Source organism: Heteronotia binoei, chromosome 12 (genome assembly GCF_032191835.1).
Source record: "Heteronotia binoei isolate CCM8104 ecotype False Entrance Well chromosome 12, APGP_CSIRO_Hbin_v1, whole genome shotgun sequence".
Taxonomy (NCBI): domain Eukaryota; kingdom Metazoa; phylum Chordata; class Lepidosauria; order Squamata; family Gekkonidae; genus Heteronotia; species Heteronotia binoei.
This window is the reverse complement of record NC_083234.1, coordinates 70,008,747-70,031,183: the sequence shown is the minus strand read 5'-3', so window position 1 is coordinate 70,031,183 and position 22,437 is coordinate 70,008,747. Positions and strand designations below refer to the sequence as shown.

Below are 22,437 nucleotides of genomic sequence, written 5' to 3'. Positions count from 1 at the left end.
TTTTGGTCATCCCTGGCTCTAAGGATGTCCGGCTTGCCTCGACTGGGGCCAGGGCCTTTTCAGCCCTGGCCCCAATCTGGGGGAATCAGCTCCGGTGGAGGTGCGGGACCTGTTGGATTTGTTACCCTTCTGCAGGGCCTGCAAGACAGAGCTGTTTCGTTTAGTTGAGGCAGACGGACGTCCTCTACTCTGTTGCCTATACCATCGGCTGCCTGCTCCCCCCCCACAGTGATCTATCATCTGACTCTTTATATTCGGGCCACTGAATGATTACACCTAAAGTTGCACTATGTGCCGCCCGCCTCTGCCATTTAATAATGTTGTTGTAATGCTGCTGTTTTAAATTGTATTTATTGGTTTTATTGATTTTATTATATGTGACTGGTTTCTATCTGAATGTGATCCGCCCTGAGCCCGTCTGGGAAAGGACGGAATATAAGTGAACCAAATAAATAAATCCATAAAATCCCAGCAGGATGCCCCTCTAATGCACTTTCTTGACTGGTGCTCACAAGGCAATCATAACACATCATGTGTTTTCATTTACTGGGGACGCGTAGGGAAAAACTGGGGGGGGGGGGCAGCCTCAGGGGCTCGAGCCCCCTCCGGGCAATCAAGACAGGACTTGGGGGCCAGTGGTGGACTGGCCAGGGTGTCAGCTTGCCCGATGGCAAGTGGGCCCCTGATGAAGTGGGGCCCCTTACACTTTAGACAATATGTTAAAAATGTTAACGTCCTTTTTTGTAGCTTGAAAAGATAACAGAAGTTCTAATATTACTGCAACTAATGCAATTAAAATTTACAGTAGATAGTAAATATTTACATTTAATATCTACTGTATACTGCCCAGTAAAATGTACAATATATGTACACCATAATTACTAAATATATAATTTATTTCACAAAAGTTTTAATTATACCTTTTCCCTACTTATGTATTTTTTTGAAAATTTTATTTATTTCTTATAAAAATTAAATGATAGCCTTATAGCTGTGGGTGGGCCCCCTTTGTCTCCTGGCAACCAATATTTTTAGACCCAGTCTGCCACTATTGGGGGCTCAGGCCTCCCCCAGGCAACCAATCCCGGGCATAGGGACAAACTTATTTGAGTGTATGCAAGGCTTTTTTTGGTAGAAAAAGCCCAGCAGGAATTCATTTGAATATTAGGCACACCCTCTGATACCACCATTGTTTCACACAGGGCTTTATTGGCAGAAAAAGCCCAGCAGGAACTCATTTGCATATTAGGCCACACCTCCTGGCACCAAGCCAGCTGGAACTGCGTTCCTGCTCCAAAAAAAAAAAAAAGCCCTGAGTGTATGAAAATGTTTTCCAATCCATTTTAGATTTTCAATGAGAGATAATGATCTTCAAAGGCATTAATGGGGTAGTGGATCCTGTGAAGAAATACATTTTTCTCCTGGGACATTGTGAGTCAGGAAAACCGCTTGTTTCCTCTGGGCTGGAAAGAAGAGCATCAATATGGTGTAATGATCTTCCAAGCTCACCTTCTTACAAATGCTAATTGAGCTAGCAGAGAAGAGAACTGATAGATAGATGGGTAGATAAACACCCTCTTTTTCTCCCCTCCCTTCTCCAAGAAATATCAGATAGCAAGACTATATGTGGAGACAGGAAAAGCTGTTTTGACCTGAGCAGACTTGGGGCAAGAGAGTGGGCAAAGAGCTTTGATAATGTTTCTAGCAATAGGAAAAAAAACTCTCTTGCTACTGAATCCATCAGGGAGGGCAGATCTTTCACCTAAGATCTAGGAAAGGTGGCTATTTTGTCCATTCATCCAGCTGGCCTAAAGGGCTGAAGGACGCTTGATATTGTAAAAGGTAATTGTGATCTGCAAAGGTTTTTGGCTGTATCTTTGGACTCTCTAGATTAATTACTACAGTTTTGATATCCAGAACACATCAATACTTAAATTGGTTTAGTGTCTGTTGGAAAAGAAAGTATAGGCCTTAACCCTGGCTGGCTGCATCCACTTTCAGTGTGGCAGCTGTCAGACTGCAAGGCCTTTGTTGCGCTCAACATACTTGCTTGGCTCCAATTTACATTTGGGGAAAAGTGAGATTGGGTGGAGGGGACACAAAAATCAGAGGCCTTTTAAAATTTCCTTTTGTCCTGTGTGCAGTCCAGAGACAACATTGGCAAGGAATGTGCACTCTGTATATGTTCATGCTTTTCATTTTACTGTTACCTAAAATAATGTGGTACAGGTTCAAAGGGGCAACCAACTAGCTAATGGATACAACCAACTAAGTATAATTCTAGGTATAAATTTTTGTGTGCATGCATACTGTCTTATTCAGATTCAGATGGGTAGCTGTGTTGTTCTGAAGCTCTAAAGTTTGAGTGCAGTGGCACCTTAAAACCAATGAAGATTTATTCTGGGTAAAAGCTTTCATATGCAAGCATACTTCATCAGATACAGATGAAACAGAATTTAGAGTCAAGATGCATAAGTACCAGGTGATTATAGCTGAGATTGGATGTGAGAGAGCTTTGAATGACAGTAAATTAGCAAGCAAATAAAAGATTTAACAAGCAGGTGTGGGGACAAGGTTTGAGAAGAGTGGTACCTACAAGTCAAGTAAAGTTCCATTATGGTAAAGTTCCAAGAGCTGAGAGACTTAGTATGTTCATTCCCTAAGATTAATTGAAACAGATTTCTTCAAATATTACATATAGGTAAGGTGGGGTTAAATTGCCAGGAAGAGCTAATTGGGAGTAAAAATGTCTAAGTAACTGAGCAATACATACAGCTAAGATTGGAATGACACATTAGGTAAGATGTGAAAATTGCAGCAAATTGGTATACAGATAAAGCAATTAACAACGGATGTGAGAACTAAGTTTGAGTCAAGTGGCATCATTTAGAACAACAAAGTTTGATTTCTGGGTATAAGTGAGAACTGAGTTAGCATGCGTAGTGAGAGAAGAAGCCGATATTTCTGTTAAGTCCTGGAGGTTCCATTGTTCTGAGTGTTGTAATAGCTTGCAATTCAGCAGTCTCCTATTCCCATCTGTTTCTGAAGTTCCTTTGCAATAAAGTAGCTAATTTGAGGTCCCCCACTGAGCGTCCTGGAAGGCTGAAGTGTTATTCTGTTCTTGCATATGTTGCAAGTACTCTTTCAGGCATAGATGGCAGAAAGTCTTTCAGATTCCCAGAAACAATAGACACAAATCTGACATCAAGAACCACAAGACTGAGAAGCCTGTAGCAGAACACTTGAACCTTCCAGGACACTCACTGGGGACCTCAGAGTAGCTGTTTTATTGCACAGTTGCTTTGAATGCACAGCAACTGTTTTCTATTCTGCTGTAGCTTAGAGACTCCAGCCATGCATTTACCAAATGAAGGTATCTGATGCCATAATTTTGTAAATTTGGGTACAATGTTACCCTTATGAATAAGGCAGAAGCAAAAAAAAAGGTAAAGGTAGTCCCCTGTGCAAGGACCAGTCGTTTCCGACTCTGAGGTGATGTTGCTTTCACGTTTTCACGGCAGACTTTTTATGAGGTGGTTTGCCATTGCCTTCCCCAGTCATCCGCACTTTTCCCCCAGCAAGCTGGGGACTCATTCGACCGACCTCGGAAGGATGGAGGGCTGAGTCAACCTCGAGCCGGCTACCTGAACCCAGCTTCCACCAAGATCAAACTCAGGTTGTGAGCAGAGAGCTCAGACTGCAGTACTGCAGCTTTACCACTCTGCACAACGCAGAAGCAAGACACCTGTAAATGAACATCCAGGGGAACATTTTAAAAAGTTCCCCTAAAGGCTTTTCTGTGTTGACTTTTGCTGTCAAATTTGTGACCAATAGTTTATCCTGTGCACATGATATGCATGTTTACTATTCATTCTAAAAGTGAATTTCAAAAACAGGAGAAAGCAGGAGACAGCGGAGATACCACTATAACCACTGGCCAACTCCCACCTTTTCCTGGGTTTGGCCCAGCTCAGGGGCATTGTTAGGGGGGTTCCTGCTAAATTTCAGGGAGGCGTCTCCCTAAATCCCACATGGCCCCACCTCCATAGATAGTGATAATGGAGGCCCCTCCCTGTGATGTCATTAGATCCCCGTTCTTTTAGGGACCTATCGTAGCAATGCCTCTGGCCAAGCCCCAGCCCTCTCCCACCCCAGGAAATCGGAAAGTCTACACCCCTGTGGGGACGATGAGACACAGGCTGCCATTTTCATGGGCAGCCACACAGCAAGCCACAGGAAGCATAGACAAACTTCAAGCTCAGCCTAGACCTGGGGTGTCAAACATGCAGCTCAGGGGCTGAATCAGGCCCCCAGAAGGCTCCTATCAGGCCCCCGAACAACTGGCTGTCATCTGCTTCCTTCTCCCTCTCTCTTGCTTCCTTCTGCATAACAGCTTGCTTTGCAAGGCTTGCTCAATCGCACAGGAGCTACAGAGCAAAACCTCTAATTTCTCCATTGGCGGAGACTCCTCCCTTGGGGAGGAAGGGGGGGAGGAATAGCTTGCTTCGCCAGGCTTTCTCAGTTGCACAGCAGAGTCACTGAGCCAAGCCTCTCTTCCTTCTATTGGCTGAGGCTCCCCCCCCCCCAGTCCCCTGGTGAAAGAAGTGAAGGAAAGAGCCAGAGCTTCCTTTGCCCAGTTCCCTGGATCCCGTGGGAGAAATAAAAAGAAAGCACCTTTAAGACCAATGAGTGCTAACATTTTAAGCATATTTTAAGTTTTTAAAAATATATATTTGTGCTTGTGTTCCTCATAAAATTTATATCTCTGCTACCTAATCTTAAATAGGTACACACATCCCACCCCCCACCCCCGACATGGCTCGGCCCAACCTGACACGGCCAGCCTGGCCCAACAAGGTCTCATTTATGTCAGATCCGGCCCTCATAACAAATGAGTGGACACCCCTGGCCTAGACCATTTACACACAGGGCATGTGAGTGACCAGTAGAGGATCCAGCCCCTAAGTTGAAGAAGTTGGTCATTCTTGCTTTCTGGATCCCCCTATAAGCACCTGGCCACATTCAAGAACCTGGAAACTTAGCAGTGGAATCTGGGGCGCATTCTTTAAGTGGACCCTGCTGCGGCCCAAATGAAAAAAAACAACCTGATTTTCTTTCCAAAAAGAAAATATTTTGAGGTGGGACAAAACAGCAGACCCGGCAAGGTGGTCACCCACTTGTCCCATCTTGACTATCCCCCTCCCCTGCTGCACCATCTCATCGCAGCATGGGTTAAATCAGGGTTGGCCAAACTGTGGTTCTTGAAGCCCCCACCACCCCGTTGGCTGGCTAGGAGAAGGCATTTCTCTCTTTAAATCACTTCCTCGAGCCAAGCCAGTTGGTGGCTTGGAGAATGCTGTTAAAGTTGCTTTCTTTCAATGCTGTTAAAGTTGTTTCTTTCCATTTCTCCCTCCCTCCATCGATTTTCCTTCCTTCCAGCTGTCAAACATCTGATGTTCACATCTTGCAGCTCTCAAACATTCGACATGTAATCTATGTGGCTCTTATGTTAAGCAAAGTTTGGCCACCCCTGAGTTAAATGTTGTAAGTATTTGGATGGGAGACCTCCAGAGAATACCAGGGTTGGGAGGTGGAGGCAGGCTTTTAAGCCATTTCTCTGAATGCCCTCCATACGCAAGCAAGGAGTCACCAGAGGTCGCCATGACTTCCAGGCATTGACATGCGCGCACACACACAAAATGTTGTCAGAGAAAATTATCGGGGGGGGGGGGGGGGCCAGAATCACAGGACTCTCCCACGTTGGCGTTCATAAATCATGGAGTTCTTAGCGTCCTGTTCAGTTCCTGGCTCTCTGGGTATACAATGCTAGACATTCTCTCGAAAACAAAAGCAACATGGATCACTAGAGAAGGAAAAGTTATTGCACTAAACGACGCCTGCCAGGCCTTGGGTTCCGCAGGTTCTACCGGGGCATTTTAACCGCACAATCTGTCGCACCCAATGCCCTCAGCTTGACTCTCTCAAGGCTTAGGCGGTCAGTCATTGAGTCAATTAATTTAGCAAGCCATACAATTTATAAGGCTGGTTTAGTTGCTAGGCTTTCAGTGCACAACTTCCCTCCGTGGACACTGGCTGCTTGTTTTTGCAAAAAAAAAAAAACACAAAACACCCATACACACATAAAGAAACATTTGGATGTTATTTGTCTGGGAAATAGCAGCAATCCTGCTCATACTCTAGCTCGAAGCTTAAAATGAGAATTTACTCAGTTTCAGGTCCCCGGATCAGAAACGCAACCTAGGGATTCCCAAGTGCAAAGACGCTCAGCACATGCTCTCTAGCACCAGGGTCTTCTGTGACTCAGTGTTACCCTTGCAAACAGTTGGCATACTACACATAGCTGGCAAGGTAGAAGCACTCTGTGCATACCCAAAGCGTGCCTTCGCCTCAAGTCTTGGCCTTGAGAGTGCAGTCCTAGGGGAAATGAGCACTCTGCACTGACACAGAGACACTCGTTTTCTCCTTGGAGAATGCATTTAAAGTTGCTTTCTTTTCACCTTTCCCTCCCCAGTGTAGTGGTTAAGTGTGTGGACTCCTATCTGGGAGAACCGGGTTTGATTCCCCACTCCTCCACTTGCAGCTGCTGGAATGGCCTTGGTTTAGCCATAGCTCTCGCAGGAGTTGTCCTTGAAAGGGCAGCTGCTGTGAGAGCCCTCTCCAGCCCCACCCACCTCACAGGGTGTTTGTTGTGGGGGGAGAAGATATAGGAGATTGTAGGCCGCTCTGAGACCCTGATTCAGAGAGAAGGGCAGGGTATAAATCTGCAATTCTTCTTCCTCCCACCCTCCAACATCTGACGTTCATGTCTTCCAGCTCTCAAACATCTGACGTTTATTCTGTGTGGCTCTTCGTTAAGCAAGTTTGGCTACCCCTGGCCTAGAGACACGTTGCGTGGTGCGGGTGGCTGAGAGTCGCTAGAGCCGCGCTTGCAGCTTGCTCAGAAGGCGAGAAGAGGCGCTTTGGCCATGCTCAGAGGCGGAGGCGCAATCTTAGCACACAACCAGAAGCGTGTCCCCCAGAAGGCGAGGTCTGAGCTTCTCCCGGGACCCCTGCCCGAGCGCCGCCCCCCCCCCGGCTCGCTCACCTCGAAGAGCTGCGGGATCTCCCGGCGGGAGACGTAGTCCCTGGCTTCGGCCGTGCTGCTCATGCTGGCTGGAGACTCCCGGCTGGGGCGGGGGCGCGGGGAAGGGAAGCGCTCGCCCCGTCCAGCCTCGCTCCGCCGCCTGCCTTCGCCGCCCAGCCAAGCGGCTGCTCCTGCCGTGGCTGCTGCTGCTGCTGCTCCTGCGATGGGCGGCCGCTCCTCCGCCCGCCCGCCGGGGAGGGGAGAGGAGTCAAGCTCGGGAGGAGGGAGGGAGGGAGGTCTGCACGGAGGGCGCTCGCTGCTGCTGCTGCTGCTGCTGCTGCCGCCGCCTGTCTCTGCTCCCAGAGCTGGGCGGGGGGGGGGGGCAAACTTGCTTAACATTAAGAGCCACATCGAATAAATGCCAAATGTCTGAGAGCCGCAAGATTTGAACATCAGAGGAAGGAAGGAAGGAAGGAAGGAAGGAAGGAAGGAAGGAAGGAAGGAAGGAAGGAAGGAAGGAAGGAAGGAAGGAAGGAAGGAAGGAAGGAAGGAAGGAAAAGAAGGGAAGGGAAGGAAGAAGAAGGGAAGGGAAGGAAAAAGAAGGGAGGAAGGAAGGAGGGAAGGGAAGGAGGGAAGAGAAGGAGAAAGGAGGGAGGGAAGGAAGGAGGAAAGGGAGGGAGGGGAAAAAGGACGATGGGGAGGGAGGGAGAGGTGGTAAGAAAACAACTTTAAATGCATTCTCCAAGCCACCAGATGGCTTGGCTTGGAGAAGTGATTTAAAGAGAGAAATGCCTTCTCCAAGCCAGCTAACAGGGGCAGTGAGGCCTTCGAGAGCCACACAATATGTGTGAAAGCACCACATGTGGCTCCCAAGCCCCAGTTTGGCCACCCCTGCCCTAAACCCTCCCACTTCAGGTGCTCCAGTGGGCCCTGGAGACTAGGGTTGCCCACAGCTTGGGGAATTCCTGGAAATTTTGAGGGTGCTCCCTGCAGAGGCTGGAGTTTGGGATTTTTTCACCCTCTGAAGCAGTTAGTCCCCCCCACCCCCAAAGCAACCGATCTCTGTAATCTGAAGGATCAGTTGTGATCAGGAGAGAGCTCCAGTCCCTGTTTGAGAGCCCCAAGATATGAGCATCAAAGGAAGGGAAGCAGGGAGGGAAGCAAGTAGATGGAGGGGAGGGAGAGGTGGAAAGAAAGCAACTTTATCTTTAAATGCATTCTCCCAGCTGCTGGCTGGAACAGTGATTTTTAAAGAGACAAATGCCTTCTCCAAGCTGGCCAACTGGCCGGTGAGGGCTTTAAGAGCCACACAATATGTGTGAAAGAGCCACAGTTTGGCCACCCTTGTCCTAGAGGAAGCCCCCCCTCGGGCGGTGGGGGGGGCAGGCGAGGGGCAAAGCAAGGCGCCACTAGGGGCGAGGGTCTGCAAGAGAGTTGCCAGTCTCACCATGCGAGCTTCGAGGCGGGGGTTCGGGTCTCTCGGGAAAGGTCTAAAGTCGCAGGCTGAGAAGAGCCCAGGTTGATTTCCGGCTCTTCTTCGAGCTCTCCCCACTCCCACCCAGTCCTCCAAGTTCTGTCCCCTTCACCAACTAGGGGCCGTCCCCGTGTGACCCCATCGGATGCATCCGTCCATCGCATTTTTAAATCATCTTCCTGCACAAAGCTGCCCTGTGTAGGCCGGACGGAAGGCGGCCTGCCCAGTGAGTTTCCTAGCTGGCGCAGCATTCGAACCCAGTTCTCCGCAGTCGTCGTTCTCTTAGTACAACAAGGCACCTCGGTGGTTTATACTTGGCAACTGCTCTCATTGGCTCAATAGCTCTATGGGCTTGCAGATCTTTCAGGTGACTTTCCTACCTGATCCTTTTAATTGGAGATGCTGGCAATCGAACCTGGGACCTTCTGCATGCAAAGCAGCGGCTCTGTTGTCGACCCGTGACCCCACCCCATAGGCGCCGCCTCACCCCATCAGGCGCCATCCACTGCCCCAGGTGTAGGGAAGTCAGGCTCAACGAGGGAGGCGATTTTGGTTGGACTTGAGAACTTTCAGTGTTTAGCTCCGCCCCAAGTTCATCAGGCTCCACCCTAATCTACTAAACTCCACTCTTGAACCTTCAATAAGGTTGTCAGGTCCAACTCAGGAAATATCTGGGGACTTTGGGGGTGGAGACAGGGGCAAGTGACAAGCACCACTGAACTCCAACGGGAGTTCTGGCCATCACATTTAAAGGGACCTCACACCTTTAAATGCCTTCCCTCCATTGGAAATAATGGAAGAATGCAGGTACCTTCTTTTGGGGCTCATAGACCCCCTGGTCCGATCTTTTTGAAACTCGTGGGTGTTTTTGAGGAGAGGCACAGGATGCTACGCTGAACAATTGGTGCCTCTACCTCAAAAAACAGCCCTCCCAGAGCCCCAGATACCCACAGATTGATTCTCCATAGGGTATAATGGAGTGCCCAGCAGACATTCAACCTCCCCCCTGCTGAAAACCAGGGGATCTCCTGCCCCCGACTGGGGATTGAAATTATCAAGAAGGGTTACATACTTTTCCAGCCACCAATGCCCAGAGATGCCACCCATTTGAAAAGCAGAGCAGCAATACTTAGTGGGGAAGTTTGCTCCATATGCATTGTATCAACCCTGTGAGGCAAGGGGTAGGGTTGCTAGCCTCCAGGTGGGGCCTGGAGATCTCGGCGGAGAGGGCGGGGTATAAATCGAATTAAACATAAACAAAAACATCTCCCGCTTTTACAGCTGATCTCCAGGTGGCAGAGATCAGCTCCCCACAGCTGCTTGGAAGAGTGGGCTCTGTGGCATTGTGCCATGCGGGGGCCCCTCCCCTTCCATCCCCAAACCCCACCCACTCCTGGCTCCACCCCCAAAGTCTACAGGTATTTTCCAACACAGACCTGGCAACCCTAGGCAGGGGTATTGTGAGGAAAAACCAATCATTTTGGCGTAGTGGTTAAGTGCGCAGACTCTTATTTGGGAGAACTGGGTTTGATTCCCCACTCCTCCACTTGCACCTGCTGGAATGGCCTTGGGTCAGCCATAGCTCTCCAAGGAGTTGTCCTTGAAAGGGCAGCTGCTGTAAGAGCTCTCTCAGTTCCACCTACCTCACAGGGTGTCTGTTGTGGGGGGCAGGAAGGTAAAGGAGATTGTGACCGCTCTGAGACTCTGAGATTCAGAGTAAAGGGCAGGATGTAAATCCAATATCATCATCTTCTTCATTTAGGGAAAATTAGACTCCCCCCCACCCCCATGAACTTCAGGACTGAGCAGAGATTTCATTGAGAAAGGGGGAAACTCCAAAAAGGTGATCCCTTGATTAGCGGGGCAGCCAATTTTAAAATTATTATTTTTAATGCACAAATTTGCAGAAAGCAGTGGTGTCCATGCCTCTTTCCCTCCCACAAGAAGAAAGGCCTCTTTTCAAACGGTGCCCTCCAAAAACAAAGGAAGAATATCATTTTCTTCTGAGCGACTGTTTTCGTGTGTGCGTGCAAACGCATGTAGAATTTAAATTGATAATTAACTAAGATTTCTCTAATGGTGGAGATTGCTCCATGAAATGTACTGAAAAATTAATGCTCTGCTCCTGTTTTGGGCCGCCCATTCCACTTTCCTCTCTGTCCTACTTTCAGCAATGGTGTGTGTGTGGGGGGGCATGCTTGGTCTAAAAAGAAGTTAATGGCAGTGGGAGGGAAAGCATTTTTTTTGCGGGGGGGGGGGGCTTGATGCTATGGCCAAGGACCCAGTTGGGGGGGGTGCAGTTTTCCACAGCAGCTGGGAGAAATTTTACCACCCATGGCCTAAGGCTTCTTTCCGTTCGGAATGCCTTTGTGTTTTGTTTTGCTAGGCCTGGAGTTCATATGCGGGCCACTGCAAGAGAGAAGGGCCAGAGAAGCAACACGTTGTTGGGAAGAGGACACAGCTGCTCAGGGCATGCTGAGACCTGAGAACTGGCTTTCTGGTTCCTGGGAGAGATTTCCGCCTGATTTTATAGCGCCGCTAACTCTGGTTTGAAGAGCCCCGTTGTGCAGAGTGGTAAAAGCTGCAGCACTGCAGTCCAAGCTCTCTGCTCACGACCGGAGTTCGATCCCGGCAGAAGCTGGGTTCAGGTAGCCGGCTCAGGATTGATTCAGCCTTCCATCCTTCCGAGGTTAGTAAAATGAGTACCCAGCTTGCTGGGGGGCGTGGGGAGTGTAGATGACTGGGGAAAGAATGGCAAACCACCCCATAAAAAGTCTGCCGTGAAAATGTCATGATGCGACGTCACTCCAGAGTCGGAAATGACTGGTGCTTGCTTGCACAGGGGACTACCTTTGCCTTTTTAAAACTCTGGTTTGGGAAATTCCTGGAGATTTGGGGGTGGAGCCTTGGGGAATGAAGGGCGTGGAGAGGGGAGGGAACTTCGGAGAGGTAGAATGCCTAGAATCCACCCTCCCTTTCTTCCAGGCGAACAGATCTCTGTCATCTGGAGATCCGTTGCAATTCCAGATCTCCAGACCCTGCCAGGAGGCTGGCAACCCTAGCTCGGGCTTTGGAGAGCCGCTGCAATTGGGGAACAAGTGACACAGACCAAAATGGACGAGGAATTGGACTCAGACCCCCAGTCCCTGGTAGGGTTGCCAGGTAAGACTCAAGAAATATCTGAGGACTTTGGGGGTGGAGCCAGGAGGGTGTGACAAGCACAAAGGGAGTTCTGGCCATCACATTTAAAGGGACTGCGCGCCTTTTAAATGCCTTCCCTCCATTTGGAATAATGAAGGATAGGGGCGCCTTCTTTGAGGCTCATAGACTTGGACCCCCTGGTCCAATCCTTTTGGGGATTTGGGGGGTGTTTTGAGGAGAGGCACTGGATGCTATGCGAAAATTTGGTACTTCTACCTCAAAAAACGGGGGGGGGGGGCAGATCAATTCTCTATTATACCCTATGACAGGGGTGGCCAACGGTAGCTCTCCAGATGTTTTTTGCCTACAACTCCCATCAGCCCCAGCCAGCATGGCCAAAAAACATCTGGAGAGCTACTGTTGGCCACCCCTGCCCTATGAGAATCAGTCTCCATAGGGAGTAAAGGAGTGCTTAGCAGACATTTCCCTCCCCCCCTTTCTCATGACCCTGAAGCGGAGGGTGTTTCCAAACCGGGGGATCCCCTGCCCCCACCTGTGGATTAGGCAAACCAAAAACTTCTGGGGGGTATATGTGATCCAAAATTACTAGGCTGTAATGTTCATATTGAATATCAAAAGATTTAATAAGCCAGATGTCTCATAGAAATGTCTCTCACAGATATGGTTCACAATAGAACAAATGCATCTTCAAATCCCCAAAATTGTAGATTACAACAGGATTGTTAACGTGTAATTCCGCATTAACAATCCTGTTACAATATATTTGTTCTACAGTTCTACTGTGGACCATACCTGTGAGAGGCATTTCTATAAGAACATAAGAGAAGCCATGTTGGATCAGGCCAATGGCCCATCCAGTCCAACACTCTGTGTCACACAGTGGCCAAAAAAACCCACCAGGTGCCATCAGGAGGTTCACAAGTGGGTCTAGAAGCCCTTCCACTTTGCCCCCCCTTCAAGCACCAAGAATACAGAGCATCACTGCCCCAGACAGTTCCAATAATATACTGTGGCTAATAGCCACTGATGGACCTCAGCTCCATATTTTTATCCAATCCGCTCTTGAAGCTGGTTATGCTTGTAGCTGCCACCACCTCCTGTGGCAGTGAATTCCACATGTTAGTCACCCTTTGGGTGAAGAAGTACTTCCTTTTATCCACTATAAGCCGACTGCTCAGCAATTTCATCTGGTTTATTAAATATTTTGATATGCAATATGGACATTACAGCCTAGCAATTTTGGATCACATATACCCCCAGAGGTTTTTGGTTTGCCTATTGTTCATATGATTTCTCTTCTTGTTTTTGTTCCCACCTGGGGTTTGGCAACCCTAGCCCCATGTTCTGATGCCGGCATTATTGTCTTCTTGGATTTGGAGTCTCTTTCTACAGCCACAGGTTTTAAGAGATCCTCTTTCTCGCTTGCCTGCTTGCCGGGTGTTTTTATTCCTCAATACAAACAAGCTGTCATGTAGGCATCGTAGCAATGAGTCTACCCAGCAATCAAATTGTAAAGTGGTGTCACCCTGCTTTCGGATTTCTCATCCATCCCTGACAGGCACTGTGTTTGCCAGATACAGGACCACGCTTTGCATGTTGGGATACTGCGCAATCACTGTTCCAAACCATTCCTGCGTTCCTCAAATGTCTCAGAGTCGGAGAACTCCGATCCACTCCAAACGAACTGGTCATCAGATCTACCTACGATGCAAACAACTTTGTTGATGAGGATGATATTGGATTTATATCCCGCCCTTCACTTTTGATTCTCAGAGCGGCTCACAATCTCCTTGACCTTCCTCCCCTACAACAGGCACCCTGGGAGGTAGGTAAGGCTGAGAGAACTCTCCCAGAAGCTGCCCTTCCAAGGACAGCTCTGCCAGAGCTATGGCTGACCCAAGGCTATTCCACAAGCAGCTGGAAGCGGAGGAGTGGGGAATCAAACCCAGATCTCCCAGATAAGAGTCCGCACACTTAGCCACTACGCCAAACTGGCTCTCTTTGCCATGCTGAGAACCCATTCATGCAATTACTGTGTGATTCACAGCAGTTACCATAGGAGAGGAGCAGGCCTTTTAATGGCTTAATCGATTCCTCATGCCATTAAGTCTGTGATTTATTAAACATGCTAAACCAGGGCTTGTGCTAGCCATGATGGCTCCCCTTTCCCAACATGCAGGCAAGCCCTGCTTCAGAGCTGTTTGTCAGCCTTCATTGCCCATCTGCTCAGCGCTAAAACATCTAGGTGTTGTGGCCTCCAGAGATGAAGCGACAGCCCAAACTGGTTTGTCAGTTCACTCATCGCACCGAACCATAGTTAGCCGATCTCTCAACTGGCAAAGGCACCTCAAACCATAGCGTCTAATTTGCTTGCCTCTTACATGTTGTTTGACTCAAACATTATGTCAGTCTATGATGCTGTACTGTGACTGCAAACAGAATTCAAACCACGGTTTCCCAGTCCGTTAACAAAACCACAGTTTGTTAAACCAAGTATCCAGTTCTCCTAACCCACGTTTTGGTGTGATAGCTGAATTGAACCAGTCGAAGGAAGTTTTGTATGTTCGTGTTTCAAAGTTGGAGAAGTGTAGGCTTATTTTGGGCTAGATATGCAGGGAGCCTCTCCTCTTAGAAGAACAATTAGCCAAATGTGTGAGGAACAAGGGAAGAATTAATCAAAACCGTCTTAGTATGAAGCAGGACTGGACTTTAGAACAACTCATCTTAAGGCTAGCCAGTGTTCAGACTCAAGGCCAACAACACGAAAAGTGATAGTAAATGGTTTTCCAGGGCTTGAACAGAGTGCATTTCCCTTACCCCTGAGTAACCACAGTCAGGCACCTGGGACTTGGACTCAAAGAGTTTCTGTACAAGCCTCAGCACTAAGGGCAGGGCTTCTTTTTTGTAGAAAAAGCCCAGCAGGAACTCATTTGCATATTAGGCCTCACCAGGGTTGCCAAGTCCAATTCAAGAAATATCTGGAGACATTGGGGGTGGAGCCAGGAGCAAGGGTGTGGCAAGCATAATTGAACTCCAAAGGGAGTTCTGGCCATCACATATAAAAGGGACCACGCAACCTTTTAAATGCCTTCCTTCCATAGGAAATAATGAAAGATAGGAGCACCTTTTTTGGGGCTCATAGAATTGGACCCCCTGGTCCACTCTTTTTGAAACTTGGGGGGTATTTTGAGGAGAGGCACTGAATGCTATGCTGAAAATTCGGTGCCTCTACTTCAAATAACAGCCCTTCCAGAGCCCCAGATACCCGTGGATCAATTCTCCATTATTTCTTATGGGAATCACTCTCCATAGGGAATAATAGAGTTCCCAGCAGACATTTCCCTCCCCTCCCCCCGCTTTCTGGTGACCCTGAAGCGGGGGGAGGGCCTCCAATCTGGGGGATCCCCTGCTTCCACCTGGGGATTGGCAACCCTAGGCCTCACCCCGATGCCAAATCAGCGGGAACTGTGTTCCTGCTCAAAAAAAGCCCTGCCTAAGGGCAAGCACTGAAAAAACCATTGTGTTGTTAAGGCTTTACGTCCTGGGTGGAACACATCAAGAAGGGTCACTGAGCATGAGAAGGGAGAAAACAGACAATCTGGGGTTTATGAACAAACTGAGATTTGTCGGTAGCCTCTGATACACACAAGAGCCCCGTGGCGCAGAGTGGTAAAGCTGTAGTACTGCAGTCAGAGCCCTCTGCTCACGACCCGAGTTCGATCCCAGCGAAAGCTGGTTCAGGTAGCCGGCTCCAGGTTGACTCAGCCTTCCATCCTTCCGAGGTCAGTAAAATGAGTACCCAGCATGCTGGGGGGAAAGTGTAGATGACTGGGGAAGGCAATGGCAAACCACCCCGTAAAAAAGTCTGCCATGAAAACGTGTGAAAGCAACGTCACCCCAGAGTCGAAAATAACTGGTGCTTGCACAGGGGACTACCTTTTTTCTGATACACACAGTAAACAATGCACGTTCAATCCACTTTCAGTGCCCTTTCCAACTGGATTTTACTGTGCGAACTGGCAAAACCCACTCTAAAAGTGCACTGAAAGTGCATGATTTACTGTGTGTGATCACAGCCTATGTGGAGTTTGTTGCACAGCCCACGGTTTCTCACGCTGCCTGAATGCAGCTGGAATTTCCAGGATATGACAAATAATGGATCTCCCTTTGTGATAAAGGTTCAGTGTGAACGAACAGTGTCGCAACAGAAAGAACGAAAGAAAGATCAACATGAGAATTTGACTTATTAAAAAAAATTGAAAATCTGATATTCTGAATCTTGCACATCTGCTTATTTTGTTATGATTTGAACAAATACATTCTCTCTGACCGGATATTATTGTTCCTCAGGTGAGAGAGAATGGATTTATCCAAACTCAGGCATCAGTGAGAACAAGGGAAGATGAAGGGTACAGAATTAAGATAAACTTAAGGTGTAAGCGGACTGCTTTCAGACATGAAGATATCCATTCAACAGTATTCTGAATTTACAAGGAGATAGGTAACATGGACCAGTTACGGGGGAGCGTTCATAAGAAAAGGAATGCAAGAAAATGCTGCAAGATAAAGACGTAGCAATAATTTATTTCCATACAAATTAATTACAAAACTCTCTCCCTTCCCAATTTGGTGTGCAGCTCCGGGGCACCGGACAGTCACAAGCGTGAATCAATGCTTCCACCAACATTTCATCGCTTCTCATCAATGGTGCAAGACTCATGGACGGAACTCCCAAAAAAGAATCGAGCTAAGAAGTGACCAATCATAGAGACGCTTTGTGCCGACCGCAGAGATGTTGTAGAAGACTCTACCCACAAAAATCATCAAGGCACTCTTGATCCTAAACAAGTGTTCCTCTGTCATTGTTCGTGTACAACGCACTACAATAGACTACTTTGAATCCCTACCATGAGGCTCTGCATAGCCGGTTAGCTACAAACAACTGGAGTTCAAACTCAAAGCGGAATCAACACTTAGAACCTGTTTTTTATTCCTATGGGAGCTAATAGATTTGATGGCTCTTCAAGTCATCTCCGATCTCTTGGGCCTAACCTAAATGAGCCCTAAGTTCCTGGATTGTCCACTTGCGCTATGCTTAAGTTCTGCACATGTCGATTTTAAGTATATGTAAATAAGATTATAAAGCATCCAGACGTCTGATCATCCACAAGTTTGATAAAGACAATTGTCACCGTTTTGGTCCCAGAGGAGACGATAGCTAATAGATAAGGCAGTATACTTTATTGCAAGCTTCTGCATTACACAGAACGCTTCATCGTGCCATGTGCAGTCTTCTAATTAAGAGCTCTGTGTAACCTGAAGCTCTGTGTAACTTGAAGGCTTGCATGCTTCTTTAAATCGACAGAAACAAGTGACTGATTAAAAAAAATGTAATCTCACCTGCTTTCTGTTTCCAACCAATTGGATACCTCAGGCCATTCAGACAAGAGGGTATCCTAATTTGGCACTTAGACCCCCTAGTTGCACAATAACTCAGAAGGTCTAGAAGCAAGTTATCTATATATACAATGTGGGATGTTACATCTTGAACAAAGCCAAGAATTGGATTTTCTCCATCCCAGATTTTGTTAGCATGTGTGAGCACGGGTAATGTGGTTAGCCTCCTCTCTCCTAGTTCTGCACTACTGACAGCCCTGTAGCATTCATACATTACACAGCTGACCATCTGGGGGTTAGTTTTCTTCTCACTCTTTATGGAATCTGCCGCTTACTCCTCAAGCTACTGCGTTATTTCAAACTGCAGATGAGAGCAGAATGCTTCTCTGTACAACTGACATGATTCAAAGCCTAGTGTGGCTTATAGGCTCCTGGGAAGCCTATATTAGAGTAGCAACCCGGCCTACATTTCCCAGGATCCTTTCTGTTCCTCTGATTGGGAGGGCAGAAATTTTGGAGGGAAAACTTGCCCAGCGGAGACCAGAGGGGTGGGACCTGTTAGGAAGAGGGAAGTGTTCTCTCTGGAAAGGTTGAGCTGGAGAGAGGCTGCAGCAAGAGAGTTCCCTCATCCAAAGAGGGGTGAGTTGGTTTGAAATCAGGAGGCAACGTATAGTTAGTAACGTCAGAGCTTTTATTTTCTTTGTACCACCTTTGCTGTTTTCCCTTTTTCATTGTTGCACTAATAATTAAAACCCACTTGTTTGTTCTTGAGCACTTACAATAAACTTATTGTTTTACTGCCTGGGTCTTCATGCCTCTTTGGTCACAGAGGACGGTATCTGACAAGAAAGAGGGGTTGGGTGGGTGCTCTGGGCCTTCCCAGAGAGACCTGTACCAGAGTGGCGGCAGCCTACAGAGGCCCTCCCCTGCTTGTGACAACAAAATCCACTTGGTATAGGAAAGTAGCATATCAGGGTTAAGAGTTCATGCCTCACTTCCTGTCCTGACACCCTAGTTTTCTATGTGCAGGGATATTTTCCTTGAGGACGAAGTCCAACATGTGAGCTTCCACTCTGACGTCATTCTGCCTCGACACAGATTAACCTCTTGAGTGAGAACTAGGCCTAAGGGAAGGAGAAGGGAGAGGTGCAAAGAAAGGAAAGGACCCCAACGGGTTCAGGGGAAATCAAGATGCAACTCCATGCACCTTGAATTCCCACATGCAGGCTTTGGTCATTTTTGTTTCATCTTTGCTCACTCCAAAGCTGATCTATATCAAAAGCTAGCCAAATGCCCATGCCTGCAGTCAGCACAGTTGCGATAGCCACCTTTCATGCCTGCTGTGAGCCGCCCGTCCTGCCGGCAGCTCTGCGCATGCCTCCATGTGACCACAATTATTTGTGACACCAGCGGCTTACAGCCAGGGCAAGCAGTAGTCACTATGCTGGAGCTAGTTATAAGAGAAAAACCCTCACCCTTTCTTCCAAGGCAGGGTTTTAAATACCCTGCAGTCACATGACCGGATTCCCAGACACAGATGCAAGGCCCCTTTCTGAGTGTGAGTACAGAGACTGTGGATCTGGCCAGTCTCAAAGCATCCATGGCCTTCTGTCGCTTCCACGGTTTTCCAGACAGGAGCATAAGCAAAGAAAATGGACAAACCTCCCCACCCCACCCCAAATCTGGTTGGATAGCATTTTTTCACCTGACCCATTTTACAGATGGTGGAACCGAGGCATGCAAGGTCATTCAAAGCTGGTGACCAATGAAGAAAGGATCCAGGAGTCAAGTCTTCAAAGCTTTGTCTATTCATCCAGAGTTATAGAGATTTATGGATCACCAGGATGTAACTTAACATACTGAGACAGACCGATTTCACACTACCCTTGTTCTGGGGTGGAGAATCCTTTTGCTACCAGGGCTTCATTCCGTTTTCACACAAGTTGCCCGGAGCTGCGATTTGTCGCACTGCTATTCCGCAGCAAGCAGGAAACCGCCTGTCTGCATATTCTGCTTGCTGCGGAATAGCGGCGCACCAGCTCGCAGCTCCGGGGCAACTTGTGCGAAAACGGAGCGAAGCTCCGGTAGCAAAGGGGCTCTCCACCCAGGAACAAGGGTAGTGCAAAATCGGTTTTAGTTTAGCCACGAAGGAGAGACTAAGCCACAACAAAAAGAAAAAAAAAACACTAAAAAAAGCCACTAAATTACATTCAGTCCAGTATTAAAAACAGGGGGTCCATTTTTAATACCGGACTGAATGTAATTTAGTGGCTTTCAGACATGTAAGAGCAGTAGGAGCACTGAGTAACTTATGAGGTTTTAACTTGGTGATATGTACTGATAATATTCGTTTTGTATTTTGATACTTATTATTCACAACAAGTTAAAATGGCATTTTACACGGAGAGTTTTTTTCTTTTTTGTTGTAGCCCCCACCATGTCTACCAGGATAGCTGCTCTCTTTTCCCAGCGTTTACAACAAATTAGAAAAAAGAAAATTATAGCAGCCATGCCTGGCAGCTTCTCCCTCTCCCCGCAAGGACACTGGTGGCCTCCGGTCAACATGTGAAAACTGGTTTAAGCCATCGTAAAAGATGGACACATGAGATAACGGGCAAATCACACAGCGGAGAGCAGGCCTGTTATTGTTAAGGCAGGTGACCTGTACGACTCTGTATCCTGAGCAGGAATCCACAAACAAGTCTATCTGGGTTCTCTTTGTGAAGCATCTCTTTCCCTGCTTTTGACTAGCGGCGGCTTCGGTGATAAGAGGGAATGAAAAACACATCACCCTTTGGCTGCATTTGTAGTTGTATAAACAGCAGGTCACCCGGGGTGGTTTTGTTGGGCCTCGGTGCTGCTCTGACGCCATTCTCGGTGCTCGATGGACAAACAAGGATGTCGCGGTGCGATAAGGAGGCTGCCGAGGTTCACGTTAACACCTTTGGGAGGGCTCCTTCCAATCCAAACCCTAGAGGGCTGGGGGGGGGGCGGGGGAGGCAGCCTCTGCCTGCCCTCTCAGGGGGAAAAAAAAGTCAGCGTAAAAGGAAAACTCTCTCAGTCAGCCCCAAGCTGCGCCAGAGTCTAAAAACCCAAGCCAGCTTGGAAGCTCGAGTTGTAAATTGGCATTGCCGACCCTTCAGAGATAGAAAAACCCCAGCTTCGCTGCTTGCAGCAAAGAGTTGCCATGGTGATATCGCAAAAGAGTTGCTAAGGGCAGAATGGCTTAATGGGGGGAGCGGGATGAAGGCAGAGGCATCGAACAGCAGCCTCAAGACAATTCGATGCTGATTTGTTACCTGCCCGCCGACCTTTTGTTCATGAAGTCAAGGCCAGGAAAAGTGTGACTTCCATTCTCCTCCAGCACTTTCAGTGCAGGTGAAAATTTGACAGAACATTTGTGATTGTGCAGACAGAGAGTGACAAAGCTAGGGACAGTGCAAGGCAGAGGAAGGAATGCTAGGTTTGGCCAAGAGAACCGAGTTCTAATCTCAGTCCCGAAGCTCAGTAGGGTAGTTGGTCAGCTCTCGGCAGAAGTGAAACTGCACCCATAGAAAAACTGAAGTGGCGGGGGGGGGGGGGGCGTGATTTGAGTAGACAGATGGCTGGCAAAGAGACCCAATTTGGCGTGGTGGTTAAGTGAACATATGAAGCTGCCTTCTATTGAATCAGACCCTCGGTCCATCAAAGTCAGTATTGTCTTCTCAGACTGGCAGCGTCTCTCCAGGGTCTCAAGCTGAGGATTTTCACACCTATTTGCCTGGACCCTTTTTTGGAGATGCCAGGGGTTGAACCTGGGACCTTCTGCTTCCCAAGCAGATGCTCTACCACTGAGCCACCGTCCCTCCTGTGCAAGGCCTTTTATCTGGGAGAACCAGGTTTGATTCCCCGCTCCTCCACATACACCTGCTGAGGTGACCTTGGGTCAGTCATAACTCCCTCAGAGCTGTTCTCTCAAGAGCAATTTCTATCAGAGCTCTCTCAGCTCCACCTACCTCACAGAGTGTCTGTTGTGGGGAGGGGAAGGAAAAGGAGATCATAATCCACTCTTGGACTCCTTCAGGCAATGAAGGGTGAGGTATAAACCCAATCTCTTCTTCTTCTTCTTCTTCATACCTCCCTTTACCCATTCCATTTACCCACCCCTGAAGTCATTGTTTTTGTTTTGTTTTTTAAAAAAAGCTTTCGGAAAAATCAACCTCAGAACTATAGTTCAAACCATATTCATTTGCCAATCTAAACCAACCTTTTAGGTTCATTGTGATTGTACAAGAATGACCGAACATTTCAACTGAAAAAAAAAAATGCTACGGAAATTATAGATAAGCCCCATCGTGAAGGCGGTGCTTAGTCTGCATTTTAAAATGCGAAGTAAAAGACCAGACCAGCATTGGGAAGGAGCCTTCGTGAGCAAGCCAGGAGGCAGAGAGCGGAAGCGAGATAACAAATCCCTTCCAGAAGTCGGGACCCACATCTTCCCATCGTTCCTTCCCTGCACCAGCTCCCCTCTTGCATTTTGACATCTGAGCGAAGAAAGGGATGCTCTTCCACTCGGATCGCTAGATGCAGGGCTTTTTTGGTAGCAGGAGCTCCTTTGCATAACAGGCCACTCCCCCCCCCCCGATGTAGCCAATCCTCCTGCAGCTGACAAGGCTCTTCGTACAGGGCCTATTGTAAGCTCCAGGAGGATTGGCTACATCAGAGGTGTGTGGCCCAATATGCAAACGAGTTCCAGCTACAAAATAAATAAATAATCCTGGCTAGATGGAACCTCCATGTGCAGAAACACAATACTGTTGGGAGTGGGGAGAAGGCTGCTGTCCTCACACCCGGTTTTTGAACATCCTGGAATCCAACAGGATGCTGAACCGATCGGGAGTCTGCTTGTTTCAGCGGGCCCTCGGCTGTCAGAAAGACGGGCTAGCACTCCCACGCCCTCTTTGACAGCAGGTGGACGTCTGAAGCTGGGCGGCCAAAGCTCTCAGACGCTGGGTCAGCCTCTTCACTCGCTGGATTCCTCTTTCGGATGCAGAGCGGCAGCCGCAGCCCCGCAGATTTCCCCCGCCTGAGCAGGAGGGCTTGGCACGTCGCATGCCATTGGCACTTGTGTGCGGGTTAATCCCAGTCCGGGTGGGAGAAGGTGATGTTGTAGAGGGTTGCCCAGTTGGCAAAGACCCGTTTCTCAGTGATGAAGCGGTGATGGTTGCCCTTGCGGCTCCGCTCGTTGTGAATGTAGGTGAAGCACTCATCCGGGCCCTTCGGCTCGTAGTAGTGATAGGGCATCTTGCAGGGCAGAGGATTCCAGCGACTGCAGGGCCGG

At 48.2% G+C, this 22,437-nt stretch overlaps 2 protein-coding genes across 2 annotated transcripts in view; both read right to left on the bottom strand.

Annotated features, from left to right (window-relative positions):
- AK1 (adenylate kinase 1) overlaps positions 1-7,171 on the bottom strand; it is a 121,204-nt gene extending 114,033 nt beyond the window's left edge. Inside the window, exon 1 of the mRNA XM_060250756.1 lies at positions 7,106-7,171. Coding sequence (XP_060106739.1) covers positions 7,106-7,168 — 63 coding nt within the window. The 5' untranslated portion in view covers positions 7,169-7,171. The remainder of the gene's footprint in view (positions 1-7,105) is intronic.
- Positions 7,172-21,324: 14,153 nt separating this feature from the next.
- The window catches only part of ST6GALNAC6 (ST6 N-acetylgalactosaminide alpha-2,6-sialyltransferase 6), a 51,525-nt gene continuing 50,412 nt past the window's right edge, over positions 21,325-22,437 (bottom strand). The window contains exon 7 of the mRNA XM_060251393.1: positions 21,325-22,425. Coding sequence (XP_060107376.1) covers positions 22,233-22,425 — 193 coding nt within the window. The 3' untranslated portion in view covers positions 21,325-22,232. The remainder of the gene's footprint in view (positions 22,426-22,437) is intronic.